The sequence below is a fragment of the Curcuma longa genome, chromosome 14 (genome assembly GCF_044706935.1).
Source record: "Curcuma longa cultivar G26 ecotype Majalengka, Jawa Barat chromosome 14, ITB_CL_G26_1.1, whole genome shotgun sequence".
NCBI classification, from domain to species: domain Eukaryota; kingdom Viridiplantae; phylum Streptophyta; class Magnoliopsida; order Zingiberales; family Zingiberaceae; genus Curcuma; species Curcuma longa.
In genome coordinates, this window is record NC_133874.1 from 7,369,469 (window position 1) to 7,390,342 (window position 20,874).

The 20,874-nt window shown below is 36.0% G+C and overlaps 2 protein-coding genes across 4 annotated transcripts; both read left to right on the forward strand.

Annotated features, from left to right (window-relative positions):
* Positions 1-499: 499 nt before the first annotated feature.
* On the forward strand, positions 500-11,845 carry LOC141845038 (uncharacterized). The gene is given in 18 exon segments (XM_074733049.1): positions 500-743; positions 745-754; positions 1,971-2,024; positions 2,380-2,487; positions 3,732-3,843; positions 5,281-5,326; positions 5,626-5,697; positions 6,814-6,876; positions 6,966-7,120; positions 7,212-7,276; positions 7,679-7,829; positions 8,901-9,006; positions 9,084-9,219; positions 10,185-10,249; positions 10,324-10,509; positions 10,584-10,656; positions 10,731-10,797; positions 11,531-11,845. Coding segments are annotated over 17 exon segments (1,596 nt in total). The 5' UTR covers positions 500-614; the 3' UTR covers positions 10,796-10,797; positions 11,531-11,845.
* Positions 11,846-12,241: 396 nt separating this feature from the next.
* On the forward strand, positions 12,242-17,575 carry LOC141845037 (protein Brevis radix-like 1). Of its 3 annotated transcripts, none has more exons than XM_074733045.1 (5): positions 12,242-12,435; positions 12,512-12,930; positions 15,832-15,988; positions 16,079-16,512; positions 17,251-17,575. In XM_074733045.1, exons 1-5 carry the CDS (start codon positions 12,268-12,270, stop codon positions 17,327-17,329), a joined length of 1,257 nt encoding a protein of 418 aa, XP_074589146.1. In that variant the 5' UTR covers positions 12,242-12,267; the 3' UTR covers positions 17,330-17,575. The 3 variants fall into 3 exon arrangements, with proteins under 3 accessions (XP_074589146.1, XP_074589148.1, XP_074589149.1); XM_074733047.1 differs by having other exon boundaries at positions 16,088-16,512; XM_074733048.1 differs by having other exon boundaries at positions 15,832-15,967.
* The last annotated feature ends 3,299 nt before the right edge of the window (positions 17,576-20,874 follow it).

The following is a 20,874-nucleotide window of genomic DNA, read 5'->3' on the forward strand; positions in this document are numbered from 1 at the left end:
TTAGTTTTGTTCTCCAATCTAATAGGAATTTCAGCAAAATTGAAATTAATAATTTTATGTAGCCCCTAAACTGATAATTTAAGTAAATAAAAATTAAATTTATTTAATTGTTTTTATAGATAGAAGACACGTTTTATTTTTAAAATTATTAAAAAGTGAATACAAACTATTTGCTTTTAAGGTAAAGATAATTTTAATTTTTTGTTTTTTAAACTAAACTTCTCAAATGTAATGTCTTGGATAATTTCTTTTTATAAAAGAGATATTTACATTTTAAGTGAGAAGAAATATATTAATTTATTTTTGAGAATTTCAATTTAATGGAAAAAGCAGCTATAATTGGCAAGAATATGGATTGAACCATTGAAGCTAATGGAGTTTTTTTTTTTTGGTTTAATAAATTAAATACATTTTTTTTTGTTAAAATTTTCACACGCTGTTGTAAACGGAAGGTGCAAGTGCTACGCACGTGATTCTTGAGGAGCAAGGTTCAGATGTTTCTTAGCGTGCTCCAGCGCCGATAAGTAGCCTCCTCTCTCTCCCACTCCGGCGTGAAACCCAAACCCTGGTCGAGCGCAAGAGCGGAGCGAATCCCTGAGACGTCACCGCCCGAGATGGAGGACGAACAGACGCTGGCGACCGTAACTCATCCGAGCGGCCTTCCCGACGACTGGAGCAAAGAGGACGAAGAGGTGATCAAGGAGGAGCATCCTCCGGCTGCCGCCGACAACGCCCACGAGTCGACCACCGCAAGGTTCTAGACCCGTTGAAACTTCTTGTAGTCAGATCTGACGTTATTCTTTTTCATTAAGATGAATCTTTGATGGAACCCGAACAACACAGTAAGAAAGAAAAAATTGATTAAACTATTCAGTAAAAGAAGTGTGGTAGTGTTTACTGCCTATGCTGTTATCTAGAATGGAAATTGATCTTTCACTCGTGTATTAAGTTACTTGTATCAGATCACGTTTTTTTATCCTTGTTTTTGCAGAGTAGCTGGATTCATAATTTGTTATAAAAAGAAGCTTCAGATTCATAATTTTAGTGGTGGTTGAGTTTCGATTGACTTGGTCGATAATGATTTGGAGGGATTTTAACGTCTCTTGCTGCTCTCTTAAGTTAACATTCTCTTCTATGTTGACTTCTAGTCTACTAGAACTTAAGCTGATGAGATATATCAGGTGGTCTTGTGAGTCATTAAGAATCAGTGCAATTAACTGTATCTTGATTCAACAAGAACCATTTGTATCTTTATACTGGAAAATTTTGGTGATCAACAGACCACAATACTAATTGGTTCAACCAAATGGCAGAAGTTAAGCTTTCATTTGCAACAGACTTCTATCAATTCTATGCCGTCATGTTCTTCTCCTGTTCTCTTTTGTTCATTGTTTTTGTAGTGAGCATTATCATAAGGTGAACAGAAGTCCTTACTATTAATGTGATCGACTTATTTATTGATCAGAGAAATTCTTAGTGGTTTAATCACTATTGTTTCGGTATATCTTGATGAAAGAAAGGAGATTTGGCAACTGTGTTTTTGACCATTCATATTCGACATATAATTCCTTTACTTGTCAGGGACAAGACTCAATGAATTCGAAACTAACCACTTGACCTTCACTGTGTATATTTCCTAGTATAGTGAGTACAATGCATGTAGCAATATGAATAGTTCAACATCGGTGGTTTGCCTATTGTTCCTAGATTTGAGTGCTTATGCCTTTATATTATTCTACACCATGATACAGTAAACCTTTGTGCATTTCTCCATCCTTTTATGCATAGAGTAATTGATTTGTATGTCAATTAATTATAATGTCGGGCCTGTTTAAATGTTCCGCTTTTGTATCAAGATAGATGATGGCAACTTTTAACTTCTTTAAGCTTTAAAGCAAACAACAACGTGTTCAGTGAATTTCTTTGTTAATTTATTCTGTTGCTAAAAGCTTGCTTTATTGTTTATTTAGATCGGAAAGAAGAGGTAACGTCACAACTAAAGTCATTGCAACTGGAAGCAAGAGGTAGAATGTTTTTTTTTAAAGTAATTTGATGTTTTGTAGATAATGTAGAGTAGTCCTCGAAAGAATGTGTAAGAGGTGTAATTTTGTATGTTAATTTTCTTCTTTCATATTCTTTTTGTAAGCATGGACTTACTGTAAAACATTTGATCATATGCCACACTGAGCAAGACTTTCCCTCAAAGGGAAATATTGCCAGCAATCCATGCAGCAATTTTTTTATTCATTTAGAAGCTCCCTGATCCTTCTGAACTGAACTCATAACCAGCTTCATATTTAGACACCTGTACCTTCGGATGTTAATTTTGATTCCACCATTTTCTTTTCTTCTTTTTAATGCTTTCTGGTGAAACTTTAGTGAAGGAAAAGGAGCCAATTGCAAATGATTTAATTGAAGAGATTGAGGAGCCTGATGAGGAGGAAGACAAGAAGCAACACTTGAATGTGGTTTTCATTGGCCATGTTGGTATGAATCTCAACTGATCCGGGATATATATTTTCTCTATTTGTTTCACACTAATTTGATCTTCTTTCATTAGTTCTGATTTTGAATGTCGTGTGTGCATAAGTGCATGCTTCATATCTAAATTGGTTTCTTCAAATATTATTCTTGGATTTGCTGAACTAGTTCACCAATATTCAATTTTTACAACATAATGTGAAAATTATCAGTAGCTTGATTACTTAAAATTTAAAGCTTAAAATGACTTCTTTATGTTATTAATTTTAATTTTGTCTCTTTCAGAGAAATCATGGTTCGGTGAACTGTTAAGTTGGAAATCCAGTTTATATGCTGAATTTAGTCTCTAGGTATTTTAAGAATGGGACAAATACATATTTATCTCTCAAACTCTGAAATAGTATACTTTTTTATGATAAAATTATGGAATGCATAATTGCTATTCCATCCAGAAGCATTATGTGTTAGTACCTTAGCTATATTTCAATCTAGGTTTCATAATGTCGAAATAGTGGTGTTTTGGATGTTCAAAGCATCAGGGATGCATATCCAAAACTATGGGTAAACCTACAACTTATTTATGTGAGTACATTAGCAAAGTGAAGAATCATACAGCCCATATCAGTGTTTTCCTTTTAGATTTCACCCCCTTTCTTCCAATGTGGTGGATCCCAAATGATTTCTAGCCAAGCTGACCAATTATCATAGATATGCAAAATGTGTCTGACTATTTCCTATTCTTTTCTGCATCAACTTGGTTTATCAAAGGAAAAATGGGCTGCTATGAACTGATCATAAAATTAAAAAAATTTTAGGAGTATTTGTACACTCTTGACTTCCTTCTGAAATTATACGAGGATGGTTCTTTGTTAGCCAGATTATCCATATTTCGTCAAGTCACATCAACTTGTTACCTCAATAGTCTTTCATGCTTATTTAGCATCCTTGCATTTAGTCAGATTGTTGGTGTCCCTCAATAGCAAGTTGACAAGTGGATGTTGAGAGAGCTTGTCCTGTCTTCTTAGAAACATTTCCCTTGATCATTGACTGTTGACATTTCCTTTGTTTAGGTTTGTTTCTAAATCTTAACATGAATTGTTCAATTAATTTCATTTAAGATGCATTATGTTCCTGATGTTCCTATAAATACATCTAGTTCAATTTTGTTCATAGTATTCTTTAACCTGGTATTAAGATCTACATTATGAAATCATTTTCGATTTTCTTCACAACTTATATAATTGATGCAGATGCTGGGAAATCTACAATTGGAGGGCAGATACTTTTTCTTAGTGGTCAGGTTGATGACCGAACAATTCAGAAATATGAAAAGGAAGCTAAGGACAAAAGTCGAGAAAGCTGGTAAGCTAATGCTTTAACTAAAATTGTGATTCTTATTCCTAATAAGAGATACCTAGTACTAGAATCTGATCTGAATTAGCAAGTCAGATCATTCTTTGTACGGTATTTTTTTCTAGGATCAATTGCTAACTTATTTAAATTTTATCAGGATCAGCCAAAGATGTTTTTACACCAATTACTTTGTGGTTTTTAAAAACAGTGAAAAATAATGACATGAATTAAAGTAAAATATCGAAATCCTCATCAGTTAGAGATGTCTACGACTGTGAACAATGCAACTTTTATTTGTCTCGATGACAAAATTATTCTTCTCATGTTTTTATCAAAAATATTTTAACACAGAATACTCTCACATATATTTTCATGAAAAAGATGTAAAAAATACCCAAGATTCAATGACTCTCCTCTTAGGCTAGTGTGGCAGTGCGATAAGCTATACTCCATTACAGGTAAGTGGAGTGTATCGTGTCAATAGTTAGGTTGTGTGTTCTGGAGTTTGTAGTTTGCTATCAGTATGCAGTAGTGAAGTTACTGGTTGTAGCTGGAAATCCATGCCAGTGGGATACTTATATCAGGTTGAGTTGGGATCTAGAATATTCTATGAATTTTATATAAACATATATATACAGTTGAACAGAATATGTTCAAATCCTAAAATTGATCCTTTACTTCAACATCTATGAAATGCCTAATTTCTCATATTATATATGCCTGTAAATTATTTTCTCAGTACCAAAATTTTACCTTTGAATTGGCTGGACAATCAATGGCCTACAGTTGGCAAATAGGAAAAATCAAAGGACATTTGATTTGCAAATAGGCTAGTTGATGCATAAGGCAATTGATGATTTCCCCACAGAATAAATAGGTTGGATGAAATTTCAAGCTTACAAATCAGCTAACATGACATTAATTTTTAGATCTAATTTATGATTATGAGGAATGCTTGTGTTCATTGATGGCACTGAAGTTCTTCGATAGGGTAGTAGTTGTCTTAATGCCTCTTTTACATGTATTTTTCCCCCTCATGTGGGCATGCCTAAGTTAATTCACAGTATTTGTATACACCACAGAATATCTTACAAATCAAGAGTTCTTGCACACTATTAAGCTGGCCCCAAATAGTTGGGAATAGAACAGCCTGTTGTTGTTTTAGTTCTTTCACATTATTGGGTATGGGCATATACTCAGCAACAACATCAAACCTGAACGGAACCACCAAATTGTTGGGGCAGACTGGCATGGACACATGTTTACTTGTTGCTGATATCTTCCAAAAGTTAATTTCTTAGTCAATAAGTTATGTTAATTCGATATAATTCAATTGTTTATTGCAAATAGAATTTCCTATGATTAGATATGCATATCTTGTACGAAAGTCTGGTTTCCTATTTCTAGTTTACTAAGCACAAGGGCTGTTGCATGATCTTCTTGTAGGTACATGGCCTATATCATGGACACAAATGAGGAAGAGCGGACCAAGGTTTGATTATCACAAACTTTCTTATATACATCTCTTTTCACATGTATATAGAGAATCTTCTCTGCCCTTGCACTTAAAAGACTGTCTCCCATCACTAATTCTATTTTTTTTATGCTTTTGTTGTACACTTGCACTTTTTTTTTCACTAAACGAGAAACGATACTAAGTGTTGGTCCAATATGCATGGTTATGTTTATTTAAAAATTGTACCACAATAAATCTTAACAATCTTGTAATGATGGCAAATCATTTTTCTTCTGTTTGGAAAATCAAACTGAAACTTTTCATTTGGTTTCTAGGGAATAACTGTTGAAGTTGGGAGAGCTCACTTTGAAACTCAAAGTACAAGATTCACAATTTTGGATGCACCGGTAACTTCTCTAGTTCATGCTTATGTGATTTTCTTTGATTATTTTAATTAATTAAGTTGCCTCTTTTTTGTTGTTATTTTGACAACTTGATTGAGCATGCTTGGATTAAGAATTTTGGAACTCTCATTTTTTTCCTCATAAGTTTTGATCTCTCTGATGATTCTTCAGTAAATGGTTGTTTGTTTACTATCTAGAATATTCTGTTAGAATGTTGTTGTGGGCTGCATAGGCATATGCATAATGTATTCTGAGACTCAATTTTATATTTTATGTGTTCTTGTGCCCTACCAAACTCCACGCATGGCAGAATTACAGTAAAATTTGAATCATGTATATGTTGGCAAAAGTTTTAAATTAAATTTGAAGTGGTTTTAATTGGTTTGAGCCGATAGGTCTTAGCTAGAATAATTAAAAGTCAATTTTGGTTTATTATGGGCTAGCCAGTCTTTGGGATCAAAGCCTTAAGACTAACTTACCTTCCTCATAAATAGTGAACTAGTGAAGTACTGTTTTCACCCTGAAGCACATCCCTATAATACTGTTTTCACCTGGAGCTTATCTGGTCTAATCGTAAGGCTGCCTTCTAGTTTTGTCTCTTAACTTTAGAACCAGAAGGGAATATGGATCTTTTGACTATGTATAATGCATTTAACAGTATTATGTTATAACAAAGCTGATATTGAGGATGGTTTGCCTTTGTTTTTCAGTCACACAGCATTCATTTACTGAATATTTACAGATATTGCATGTTCAATTCAATACTGATAAATATTGACACATGTTGCATGTTCAGAAATTAATGTTTGTATTGACTCTTTGGTGTTCCTAAAAAAACTTATCCCTCTATTGAGATCTATGCAAATCCCTCTGTCGAGATCTATACAAGGCTATATCATTAGTAAAATTCAAATGTCTGTATGTTAAATGCTCAAGTTTATATTCCTTCATAGCAAAAAAATCATATGCTGCTTGTGATCATTACATTTGGGTTGAACTTGTAAACAATGACACTGAGGTCAGCCTGATAAAGGTTGGTTCAGAATATTTACATTTTAGTGATAATTATATAGATTTCACCATATTTCGAATCAGTGTTTGATTGGGATTATGTTACAGGGTCACAAGAGTTATGTGCCTAACATGATCAGTGGTGCATCTCAAGCTGATATAGGTGTCCTTGTAAGTCAGTATTTTGATATATGTTTATCTAGTATTGTTTTTTTGTTCCAATCTCTAATGTTAGCACTTTGGTACTTTTTGTTTGATAGGTTATATCTGCTCGCAAGGGGGAGTTTGAAACAGGATTTGAGAAAGGTGGACAGACACGTGAACATGTCTTGCTTGCTAAAACATTGGGTGTAGTTAAGTTAATTGTTGTTGTCAACAAAATGGATGATTCTACTGTGAAATGGTCAAAAGAAAGGTAAACTGATGTTACACCACAGTTTGTCTTCAATCTGGATGATCTGTATCCTCTAGTGTTAGAAATTTGAGCTTTGTTTTTTATTGTTCAGGTTTGATGAAATAGAATCTAAGATAGTTCCCTTTTTGCGGTCTTCTGGCTACAATGTAAAAAAAGGTAACAGTGACCTATTTTTGTGTATGTTATATCTGTTTGCTGTCCCTTGGAAGCATATTTACAGCCTATCATTTCTATTAACATAAACTTTTGATTCTTCAATCAACCATACTCTTGACTTATTAAAAATTTCTCCTCTATAATTTGCTTCAATAAGATTATATAACTGTAGAATTTGGTTTCTATTACTGTGGGCTATTTTTTTAGTGAACCAAAATATTCAGTAAGCTAGAGTAGAGTTGAAACAGTGGAGATTTGTTTAATGCAGTGTCCATTATCAACAATACAGATAGTTGCTTTGTCACTTTAACCATAATGCTAATCATATGTAAGTTAAGTCAATGCTAATCATATGTAAGTTAAGTCCTGTCATTACTCATGTAATTAATTTTCCTTGTTCAGATGTCCAATTCCTTCCTATTTCTGGTTTGATGGGTAGTAACATGAAGACAAGATTAGACAAAAGCATTTGTGATTGGTGGGATGGCCCATGCTTATTTGAGGTTTTTAATTCTATTGAAGTTCCACCACGTGATCCTAATGGTCCCTTGAGGTATTAACATAATCTTTGTTTTCTTGGAAGTTATCTCCATGATGCCTAATTTTTTCTTTTAATTTTCTCGTGAACTTATTTAGGTATAAGCATGTATATAATACAAAAAATTGTTTGTTTCAATTATTAAGGTTGGCTACATCAATTTGCCAGTAACTCTATGCAAGAATATATTGATAGTAATAATCAAAGTCTCTCAGAGTTGATTCAACTTGTCTCTTTAGGTAGTCTTTAAATATGTCTATCATTTTAATTTGTTTCTACTTAACTGCATACAAATACAACAAACAACAAGAAGTCATGTTAACCTCAATTATTTAAAGCTGGCTGTATAAATCTTACTCCGCTGTTGAACTCTGTGCGCGATTTGTAAGAATATTCTTATAATATAAGGCATGGTACTCAAGATTTGTTATCCATATCTTAGAATCTTATGAACCAATCTGACTTTAAAGATTTGTTATGACCCTATGATTTACCTGCTTATTATCTCTATGTAGGATCTCGATCCCAACAAGCTTAACTAGATTGAATATATATAAATTCAATAAGACATTATAAATAGTGGCGTTCACTGTGGCAAATATTTTCTTCATGTCATAGCGTTTAAGAAAATTTTGAATTATAAAAGATTTTTTAATTCATATGTAGAAGAGTCCTTTTCAATTATTCTTATCATGCCCATCTTATAATTTTTTTATCACATAGAAGTTGCTATCTGATATGAATATGATACTCTAAGAATTATATAATAAATTTCATATATATTGTATGATTAATTTTAATAATTTTTGTGATATGGGAATGATATAGTGTTTAAAATGTTCATATCAATACTATATATATTGAAAGTTAATAATAAATTATAAATGTTAATAAGGTTTAAAATATTTAAGTTAAATTATAGGATCTTAAAATTTTAATATTTTAATATTTTAAAATATTTTAATAAATTATAGGATCTTAAATTATTTAAGTTCTTAAATTTTAATATTTCATGTTCTTATCCTTTTCGTCCATCCTTGAAGTTCAAGCCCAATTTCCTTTCTGAAGTGAATATTTATGTTAAAGGATGCCAATTATTGATAAATACAAGGACATGGGAGTAGTGGTCATGGGGAAAGTGGAATCTGGAAGCATCCGCGAAGGTGATAGTTTGTTGGTCATGCCTAACAAGGTATTTTGTTTCTTCAATATTTCTGCTTTCAGGTTGCAATCACTGAACTTGCATTGTGTTCCATTGCTTATCTCCAGGCTAATGTCAAAGTTCTTGCAATATTTTGTGACGAAAATAAAGTCAAGCGCGCTGGCCCTGGTGAGAATATTAGAGTAAGATTGTCTGGGGTTGAAGAAGAAGATATACTTTCTGGTTTTGTACTCACAAGTGTTGGTAAGTTTTACTATCTGTAGATAGGTTGTCTATCCAGTTTTGCTTTACTAATGGCCAAGACAAACTTCTTATTGATACATTGAGGTATATAGTTCCTGTTATTTTTGTTGAGGACCATGCACAATAGGCTAATGGCCAAGACAAACCTTAATTAGCTTCTCGTATTTTTATAGCTCCTCTGATTTTTCACATTCATTTTAGAATTAGAGAGATTTTGGAGCCATTAGCAGGCTTCCCATATTTAAAGTTTGATTCTTCTGTTTTTTTTTTTTTTGACCTGCCTAATGTATTTTAGAACAGATATGGCTGGGATCTTAAGTGATAGCTATTAGGTCGGTATTAAAAGCTCTTGACCATATAAAATACATTTTAGTTTTGGGCACCCTTTATCTGAAACTTTATGCGCTCCAAATCTCAGCAGTTTTCTTGCAGGGATTCCAGAAGATCATATGTTGTGTCTAAATAACAGACTTACAATTTAGCTTGCCCTCTCTGTTGAAGTTTGTGTTAGCAACTGGACAATCTACATTTGTATCTCCTTTTGTGGATAACCTATTAATTATGTCATAAATGGACATCATTCAGCTCAATATAAAACTCTATGAAATATTAAAAGTTTTTAAAACAATTTGTAAATAGTTAAATTTGTGTCACATTTATATATTATTCCTAGCTCATGTTACTATTAGGCTTTCTTTTTAATTGTGTTTTGGGTAGAGTCATCCATCTTATTGTGTTTAATATTACTCTAATTTTTAGCTCGAATAAGTTAGCCAAATTAATTGTGCTTCTTTCTATGGTTATGATTATTTGTTGTAACTTGTTGGAACTGAGTGATACATGACTCCGATTTTCGTGCAAGTACTCTAGCTGAGTGAGTATTTGTACAAGTACTCTGATCTATGCCGCATGTTGGAACTGAGTAAATAATAGGTACTGAGAGAGAAAAATACTTTATCATGCAGCAAATCCAGTAGGTGCAGTTTATGAATTTAAAGCTCAGTTACAGATTCTTGAGTTGCTGGATAATGTAAGTGTGTGTTAATAGTGGATGATGATTACTATATTATTTCAGATTAATCAAACCGATTTTGACTTTTCCAGGCCATTTTTACTGCTGGATACAAGGCTGTCTTACACATCCATGCTGTCGTCGAGGAATGTGAAATTGTCGAACTAATTGAAGAAATCGACACAAGGAAGAAGAAAGAAACTGATCCTAGGAAGAAGAGGTCGAAACACAAGCCTCTTTTTGTTAAGAATGGTGCTGTTGTTGTTTGCCGCATTCAGGTCCAAATCGTTTCTATAATTGATAGAATTTGAGGCTTTTGCAGTTAACAATGCTAACTGTATACGATTTTCAGGTGGGTAACTTAATTTGCATCGAAAATTTTTCTGATTTTGCCCAGCTAGGAAGGTTCACACTTAGAACTGAAGGTAATTTGCGAGCTATTTGACACTAATTAATGCATCCATTGTGGCATTTCATTACTTAGAAACTGTTTTTACAGGTAAAACTGTGGCTGTGGGGAAAGTTGTTGAACTTCCACCAGCAGGAAATGCTACATTTGTGTAAATGTATGTCATTTCATTTTAACTTCCACATTTCTTTTTTCCTTCAGCTCTTTAGCAATTATCAATGAACTGTGCGCAAAATCCCTAAAGTAGCCCCTAATGTTTAAAAAAAGTTCCTAACAGGTCCCCGTAAAAATCACAGCTCCTATTTTATCTCCATAGCCATACACTCGGTAAAACACATTGTTCATCTACAATGATCTTTCTACTAAAAATATTATTATGAGGATAAAATAGAAGCTGTGTGAACCTAACAAAATTTGGGACCTTTGTGCACTTGCTTTCACACTCTTTGATAGATAGACATACAGATGTAGGTAGAGATATATATCAAAACCTCTATGGAAATGATGCATGTTCAATGATTTTGTTCTAGAACATGATTACGAGGATAAAATGGAAATGATGTTCTTCCTATTTTATTTGTATAACCCCCCTCCCTATTATTTCATTTTTTTTCTTAAATTAAGTTTTTTTATAAGGCTTTAGCTGATAGATGTTTGCTCGCGTCTCACGAGGATAAAACAGAACAATAATTTCCTTGGGGCCTTAGCTTGTACTTTGGAGTCTTGATCGGAATCTCAATAGATAAAATGGAAACTATGTTTTCCATGAGGCCTTAACAGGGACTTTGGATCCTTAATCCTCATCTCAACTTTTTTAAAGCTTAGGGTTTCTTTTTCACACATCGATATGTAGATAGATACCTTATTAATTTGCAATATGTTGATTGCAGGAGGAACTGGCACTCAGAGACTATCACCTAAGCCTATTGGGTTAGGCTGAGGAATGTTGCGTTTTGCTCGGATTAATGGCTATCGAAAGAAGAAAAACAGAAAGAAAAAGTTGAAACAAAGTATTACAAATTTCAGATGTTGCAGGGAGTGTTTACTTAAAATTTTTCCATTGTCGTCGACCTCATGCCAGATTTTGATGTGGCTAAAGATTTAGACATTTTTTTGGGTGCTTCTGCCTGATACTTATAAAGAGTTTGTATCAACGAATACCATATTCACTAGTACTTGTGCATTAGAAATATGACAGTTCAACACAGTTTGTCACCTTACCGTTTTTTGACAGTATTAATATTTTGAATAAGTTTTGGGCTGAACTGAAAATTTCCCATAATGACTCGGCTGTTTGACACGTGTTCTCTCCCAATGTGTACCTGCTCCCACCTCGCCACAAGCTTCAGTTATAGGCCCGGGCCCCACCAAGCCTCATCAACTTTCTATTGTACTTCGAAAATATAAACGGTTTATTTTTAAAATTAATGATAAATGTAAATTGCAATTTTTTTCCCCCTGGAACTCAGAGATATAAACCGGTATAAATCAATCATCTCTTCTTCTTCTTCGTCACAGCCTCCAGCTTAAGCGGCCATTAACGACCTAGTTCGCTCTTCTTCTCTCTTTCCAGCATTGCTCCTCTCCGATTCCGTAGGCACTTGCTCTCTTTCTTTGCATCGTCCAGATGCTGACCTGCATTGCCTGCTCGAAGCAGCTCGGCGTCGCCACTGCGGCCTCCAGGGATGTGGCCAGCGGCGCCGAATCGCCGATCCATGATCCGGATGGAGAGGGCACGAGCAACGGGGCCGCCACTCCCAGCACTCGCCAGGCCATCAAAGCTCTCACCTCTCAGGTGACCTATTCTTCCCATCTAGGGTTGCTTGCTTCTTTCCCCCGCTTGCTTGCTCACTTTGAGTGACTTGGATCAGATTAGGGACATGGCGTTGAAGGCGTCGGGGGCGTACCGGCACTGCAAGCCGTGCGCCGGCGCGTCCGCGGGGAGTCAGCGACGCCCCCACCATCATGTCGGCTACCCGGACTCCGAAACGGGATCTGCGTCGGATCGGTTCCACTATGCGTATCGGCGTGCCGGAATGAGCTCGGGGTCTACGCCGCCGCCGGCGCCGTCGGAGCGCGAGCTGGAGATGCGGCTCAAGGCGATCTCCAGCGCGGAGAGGACGCCGTCGGTGAGCGGACGGACGGAGGCCTCGTCGGAGGCGGCGTCAGCCTTCTTAGAGGACGGCCAAGAGGAGCCGAAGGAGTGGGTTGCACAAGTGGAGCCGGGAGTCCTGATCACCTTCCTCTCTCTCCCTCAGGGCGGCAACGATCTCAAGAGGATCCGTTTCAGGTACTCCCTTTCCCTTCCCACTTTGTTTTTCTGCGTTGATCTCGGGAACTGCCAGACTTCCCGGCCCCGTCACGGCGTTCCTCTTGCATGAACCAACAAGATCACATCTCCACGCTAAACTCTTCCTTTTCATATTCGAAGTAGATTTATTCCTAAACAAGAAAGTGGATTTGAGATTATACCATATAATTGGATTCAAAACCATTCAACTTTTACAGATAGCAGAAAACTTCCATTTTGATCTTACCAAGCTATCAACGTTTTTAGCGCGAGTCAAATCCTCTTTTCTTCCGGTGTCTGTTTTCATATTTGCATCATTTGGACGAAGCAGCTTTATTTTTAATTTTCTCGGCCTTCGCGCTTGGAGTGATCCCTTTGGTGATCATCAAAAGTTCCAAAGTCGTTAGGAATTAGAGGAGATATCACAAAGTGAAGAAAAAGAAATAAGACGATGAGACTGGAGAGTCCTTTAACTCCGGTGGAAGGTGACTCTGGTCCTTGCTTCGAGAAAAAAGCTTTAATTTCCGGTGCCAAAATTTGTTCTTTAGTTCATTATTGCTAGTATTTTATTGGTGAGGGCTTGGCTGGGTGCGCCGAAGGCAATCCAGAATGACGACAAAAGGTCCACCTTCTCCTCTGCGTATGAGAAAAAGGCAGGTCTTAAAACTCGGATTAAAGCAAACAAGCAAGTGGGTGAGTAGTTTTTTCCTTTCATTTATGATTCAAAGGCGTTTCTTTGGGGTTGATGGGCCCAAAGCGTTTAAGATGCCTTCAATGGAGCTGTCCCTTGGTTCCGCGGCCATTATTTAAGAGCCAGAATGAAGTCTGTAGGTTGTGACAGCCATTAATTTGCATTAATGATCTGGAGATTCCCTATGACTTGAACCTGTACATGGGACGTCACGTGCGCACCCATCTGTGGGTCTCAGTTGCCACATTATCACCCCACCGTGCCCATCTTCAATAATGCGATCATCTTCGTCCCCACGGATATCCAATTGGTTAGAGGGTGACAGATTTACTACATGCATCAGAGAAAAAAATCTCTCACACTCTCTAGTCATTTGGCGGCCAGTTATAAGCTGATCCCGTGATTTATCCCTCTTCACATAACTTGGGGATGGATTGTGAGAGACACCTAGATGAGCGTAATCATTTTTGCTACAATAATATGATCATCATCGCCCCCACGGATTGGCGTAGATGGTTCCTAGATGGATATTATTATCAATAGGCCTGAGTCGATTCTTAACGGGTGTGGAATGCTTTGCTAATTGTCTCACCCCCTGCAGGCACTATTGCACTATTGTTGTTGGGTGAAACCCTCCGTAATTTACTCTTTTCCAAGAAATGTAGGGCCGCCCTAGAAGGGTTGTTAAGATGGCGGTTTCACATAATGCTACCAATAATATGATCATCATCGTGTGTATATGCCCCAACTATTTTGGTTCAACTATATCAATCTTGTCCCTCTATTGAGCATATTATATCCTAAAATTTACCTGGTCAAAATGAGGTTCCCAGGGCCTACATCTCTCGGATCAAAATTCCTACCTAGCAACGGTGAGAAAACATTGGACTATCCCCTAGGTTCAGGTGATTCTAAGCCAATTTAGATCCCGAGTAGGGTATTGATTGTTTAGCCCAACTCGGGACAGGACTAAGATTTTAGGCAAGATAGTGATTTTGACAACCATGCCTTTGATGTCTGATCGTTTAGCAACCTGATCTGTATGAATGGAATGCTGCATTTCGATAATCAGTATGCAACTTCTCATCATAATAACATCATCATGGTTGTCACTGTTGCCATCATGACATCGTTGCATGTACCAACTATTTGGCATGGGTTACATCAATCTTGTTCTTCCATTGATCTTGTTCAATCTGAAAATATACCTGGCTGAAATGAGCCTTCCATGACCTTCTGTCCTCATATCAAAACTGTTGTGAGTTCCTGCCTAGGAGTGGTGAGGAAACATATGACTAACCACATGGTTGACACTTGACAATATTATATTCCAATTTAGATCCTGAGTAGGATCTAGATCGTTTAGCCCAATTTGGAATGTAGGATTGTAGATGCAAGTCAAGTTTGCAACAACCATGCCTTAGATGTCTGACTATATAGCAACTTGATTTGTCCCAACAGAATGCTGCATTTTGATGATAAGTATGCAACTTCTCATATGTATGTTGATTCAAATGGCTATCTGTCAAATTATGCCATTATCACGGCGATACTACTGAGATGCATTGCAGTTTTACAAGAAAATGCACCATGGGTGCCACAAATATGCAAAAATGCTATGATTGAAAGGATGATTAAGTTTTGAGCAGTTTCTTCCATTTCGCAAAAGGAGGATTGCTCACCCAATACATGCTTGAGCTTGGGTGTGGTACATGAAGTGGAAGACCTGTGAACCAAATTCTCCATGTTTAGATTAGTAGAGATGATGACAATTCGGGAAGCAAATGCGCCCCAAAAGTATGTTGACTATAAAAAGTAGCAGCTTTAATCATTTTGAAAATCATTCTTCATTTCCTTCTCTTGTTGCATGATTGAGTTATTATGGATAAGGTCTTTGGCTTCAGTATGTTTCATGAGTGGTTAACTTCCCTGAGTTTGCAGAAAGTTGTATTCTGTGCTTCTGCAATGACACTAAATATTTTCTGAAATGACATGCTTCTGGTTTCCAGTAGCAATTCTATTTTCTCTAGTATTTATCATTTCTGAAATGGCATGATTATGCTTTAGTCATATTTTCTTCTCTTTTTTTCAGAGTTTTAGTCACAAATTGTGTCCTGATTTTCCTGTTGATGTCAGGCGGTGTCATTGAATTTATAGTTCCTAACTAAATTTGGTGTACTAATTCTTTAAATGCTTGATGCCCATGGTAGCCGAGAGATGTTTAACAAGTGGCAAGCACAGAGGTGGTGGGCTGAAAATTGTGACAAGGTTATGGAGCTTTACAATGTTCAGAGAGTCAATCAACAAACCATGCCACTTCCAAACACGCAGAGATCTGAGGATGAGGTGAAAGAAGAATGCCCAATAGTAATCCTCCATTTCATATTGAACAGAATCTCCCTTATTCTTGTAATTGCCACTGATCTTTCTTAAATGTTGCTTGAATCATTTTGCTAGTGCTCAAAGAAGGACAGCCCTGTGACACCACCACTCGGCAAAGAACTGCTTCCTCACAATCTCCACAGGCCATTGATGGGTGGCGGCGGGATTGGGTACTCATCATCTGATTCTCTTGAGCAACACCAAGGCTGCACAGGCCATAACCATGGCCACCTGCACCATGTGCATCGCTACTATGACTCCGGTGGCCTTACTTCAACCCCAAAGCTTTCTAGCATTAGCGGTGCAAAGACAGAAACATCATCAATGGATGCTTCAGTTAGAACATGTTCATCACCTGATGAGGTGGAGCAGTCTGGTGAAATCTCAGCATCTATCAGCAATGCGAGTGATCTAGAAAGAGAATGGGTGGAAGAGGATGAACCAGGTGTCTACATCACAATTCGCGAAATGCCAGGAGGTATAAGGGAACTCCGAAGGGTTCGTTTCAGGTTAGACTTGTACCATTATTTCCTAATTTGTAAACTGGTTCAACAAATATGCTGATTGTGTGTTCATCTATTTTGAAGCATGATTTCTAATTGCAACTCCCCTTGCTGTAAATCTTAAAACTGTCTTACTGAAGCAAATGTTCATCAGGGGAGTTCTGAATATCATCTACTGGAAATCGTCCACGAATGGGGATTCCTGATTACTAATGAAATAGCAAAAAGCAATACAATAGAACCAAGTGATGAGATATGCTTAAAAAGGAAGCCAACAAGACTGAGCGTTGTCAATATTTTAACAACTAATCAGCTGTTTGATAACATGAAATCCATCTTACTAGCCTTCACTTTTATAATAATTAGTGCTACTTTCAGCCAACTTGAAGGGTTTCCATCGTTTCTATTTTGCACAATTCACGAACCCTGTGATAAGAGCCTTTTTAAGTCTGATCTGTATCCTGTAAACTTCCAAGCATTTCAGATGTATGCTTTTGTTTTCCCCACATGGACACTACATCTAAGCTGTCAAATATTTTCAGATGATAACCAAACAATGGTAATTAGTAGTGAATTCTTTCAGGTTCTATAAACTGTCTGCTGAGATCTGTATTATTATACCTCCAGAAGTTTTCTCTATGAGATTTGGCCTTATGAAGTTGAAAAATGGATTCCTTTCTGCTATTGAGATGTTATTCCATGTTCTTATTTAACCACTTTTTTTTTCTTCGTCTAACTTTGCAGCCGAGAGAGGTTCGGAGAGATGCACGCAAGGTTGTGGTGGGAGGAGAACCGTGCCAGGATACAAGAGCAGTATCTTTAACAAGCAGGCAAGAAAACAAACACAACCAACATGTTATTTCTTCGAAATCTTGATGATTCTTTGGTGCATCTTTTTCGAGTTCTTCCTCAACAGAGTGCCCTTTCTTTGTTCTCCCCAACTGCGATCTAACAATGAGTTAGTCAGCAAACTAGAAACACATTAATGTCAGATTTTTTACATGATCCAATGTAGATTTTGAGCTATTTTCTACATGACCTCATTTGATATATCCAATCATTCAAAACAGAAAAGGCATGCCCATCAAAAAAAGTTTGAAGAGATCCGCTCAGCTATTAGCTGTTTATTTTTAGGTTCATCCTTTGATAGAAAATGCTACTTTTTGTGTGAGATGCATAGAATAGGTAGAAAACATGTTTAGGCACATGAATTATGTATTCCTTTTGTGTTGTTGTTTAGTTGGGATGGATGAACCAATAGGAGTAGGATATAAACCAAAATAACTTACAACATCCATCCCTCCATGATCCACCTGATTTGGGCAGATCAAAATTGGGAACAGAAATTCATCTTGATTCACTCACTTTTTCATCCTTTTCAGCTTGTACAAAAATTTTGGTTGAACTCTTTTCAAGAATAGCCACTCTATGAGATTGCTTTTGGTTGTGTTCCATTTACGCTATCATCTATGTAGACATTGATTGTAAATAAACAAAATCTGAATGGTTTTTGCAGAGATTTTATTTGAGATCATCATAAATCTTTATGATTCACTCACCTTGAACAAGATAGCTATGGGTGCAACAATTAGTAAAGATAGACTCTTGTTTGCTTATGTTACGGATTAGATCTTAGTATATTTGTGTCCTTGTGAAATTTAAGTTTTGTTCGACTAGATATAAGGCTGAACTGGTTTATCTGTAGTCGATGAAGGAGGAGAAAAAAGAACACTGAAAGCTGGAGAGTAATTGTTTGAAGATGCAAATGTTGTTTCTCACCCATAACTTGCAGTTTCTCATGAAATTTCAAGTTAGATAAAAGCAAAAACAATGTAGATGTGAAAGTTGATAGTTGAGTCGAGTCGAGTTAACATTAGTGGTTCCATTACAGATGCACACATCGAAGCAAATGAAGGCTCGGTGCATGAATCCTCCATGCTTGGGAGTTAGTTGCTTAGTTAGACTATTCCAACAAGTAGAAAGAGGATGGACCACCCTGAACTAAAGTGTCTGCTTTACTTAGAGAGTTTCACTTCCTACATGTATTTGGGCATTGTGTGTTCGTAAAGGAACCCTAAACCCTAAACCCTAAACAACAATAAGAACACAGTGAAGACAAGTGTTTGCTTTGAATGAACAAAATGTATAATAGATTGTTGGTTCGATCTTTTAAGGCATCACAATGCTTGTTTTGGCAGTTTTTGTTCTTACATTAACAAGATAGCTAGTTTGATATCACATTGAGAACTAAAGACATGTAGACAAGGTGGTTATCATTAATCTGAAGGAGTTAGATTTCTTTAAATTCGATGTGATTTTTGATATGGAATGAGCCTCTATCAATTATGTTAGGTTAACATCAAAAGATACTAATTTCATCATTGTATCATGTAGAACAAAATGAAATAAGCCACTATTCAGGGCCTTTTTTAATTTGAAGAAATAGAAGGATGTGTTTGAATACATGTTAAAAGGCAAAAAAATTTTGTTGCAGTGGGGTTTTGCAACAATGGACAAAACTAAAGCTGCTCTGCAAAATGTTTAATCATTAACTTTAAAGAAAAAAAAAAGATTTCTTCTTGCTGTCATATCCTTGGCAATGGTTGTAGATTCCATTGCAAGCAATGGTACAATCACAAGAGGCAATCAATGAGACAAAAGGAATATTGAAGAGTTGCAATCAATGCTTACCATGAACGACCACTTGAATCTAATAATATAAATTAGTTTCGGTTATTGATAATTGCATGAAAAAATATAAAATTGAACTAATTTTAGTCTTTGAATTTTTTTTTCCTTTTTCCCCATTTAATTGATTGAAAATTCATTGATATTTTACTGAGAAAATTCATTGATATTTTGCGAACCGAACATATAAGTTTCGAAAATTTCTCATTTCGAATACCTAATTTTCATAATATCAAAACATTTTCATTATACCTCTCCTCATGTTTGACGAAATAATTATATGAGTTTGCGTGCACGTCTCTAAATTTTAACTCTATTCATTCAAAAATTAACCGCACTTGATTTATATTGATTTATGTTGTCGAATTCAGATATAGATACATTCAAAAGACGTTCAAGAATATATTATTTTTTATTTGAATTATTTGGATAATTAGTTTTGGATGAAATTAATTAATGAATCTATATCATTAAAATTTAAAAGTTTGATATTTTTGAAATAAGAAAAGTCTTAAGAACTCATTAGTGGTATTAGTAAGTATTTTATGCTAACTTTTATCATATTTTTGCAAGTTAGTCTTAATTTATACTATTAAATTTAAGTAGGAAGGTATGAATATATTATGATAGCTTTTAAGAGTATATTAATTTTGATTTGATATGATTTAAAAATTTTTTAAAAATTTAAAAATACACACTCAAATTCATATAATTATTCATGAAAGGAGGGGTATAATGAATAGGTTGTATGATTTTGATATTATAAAAATTAAATATGAAATAATTCACGCGGTTCAGTAAAATATCTAAAATTCATTGGTCCAATTTCTCTATAGATTCCTTTCCTAGGATCACGTTATGTTATCCTGATCCGCAACCCTGTGACCCGATCCGCTTGCAGCTGATTCGCTTTTGTGATGGACCCGTTTAGATAAAAGATCTCCGCGGGTGAGCGGAAACGGAAAGGGAAGACGACGACCCGGCAACAGCGCGATGCCGTGACGCGCCCAACAGCCATCGAAGGGTCTACACGCGTCGCGACGCCGTTGGCTGTCGGGCGCCTCCGTACCACGCTCCCCCGCACGAGCGACACGTGATGGCGGACGGGCTGCTTCCGCACGATGTCTTTCTACGCGACACGATAGGTCCGGCGTCCGATCTATGGAGATGGAAAACACCAGACGTCGGATCGTCGCCCGCACGGAGGATACCGTGCGTCGGATTCGGTGTTTTCAAACGCACGTTACCGCACGAGCTGAGCTGCCTTTTTTCTCACGGGGAAATTGCATTAAAAGCGTCCTTTCAGGTTTTAAAATTGCCAGATGCCCCTCGAAAATTTTAAATTTGTATACTTCGTATCATATTTCTTAGGGTGGTTGAAAAGATAAGGAAAAGTAATTGTGTTTAGTACATTTTCTTAAATAAATATATTTTATTATTTTTTAATATTTAACGCTCGTAAACAAGAGAAATTAATTTTTTTTTCCATTCCTCTTTATCCGTGCAAACTGTGTAGATAATCCTAATCTTTTTTCTAATATCATAGTCAAATAAAATTAAAAAAATAATTTTCTCCTATATATTTTTCTTTTTCTATAAAAGGTGAATCTACGACCCAACGGTTCCACACGATAGATCCCACAATCATATGTGAAGAGTTAAATCAAGAAGCTGTAGTTG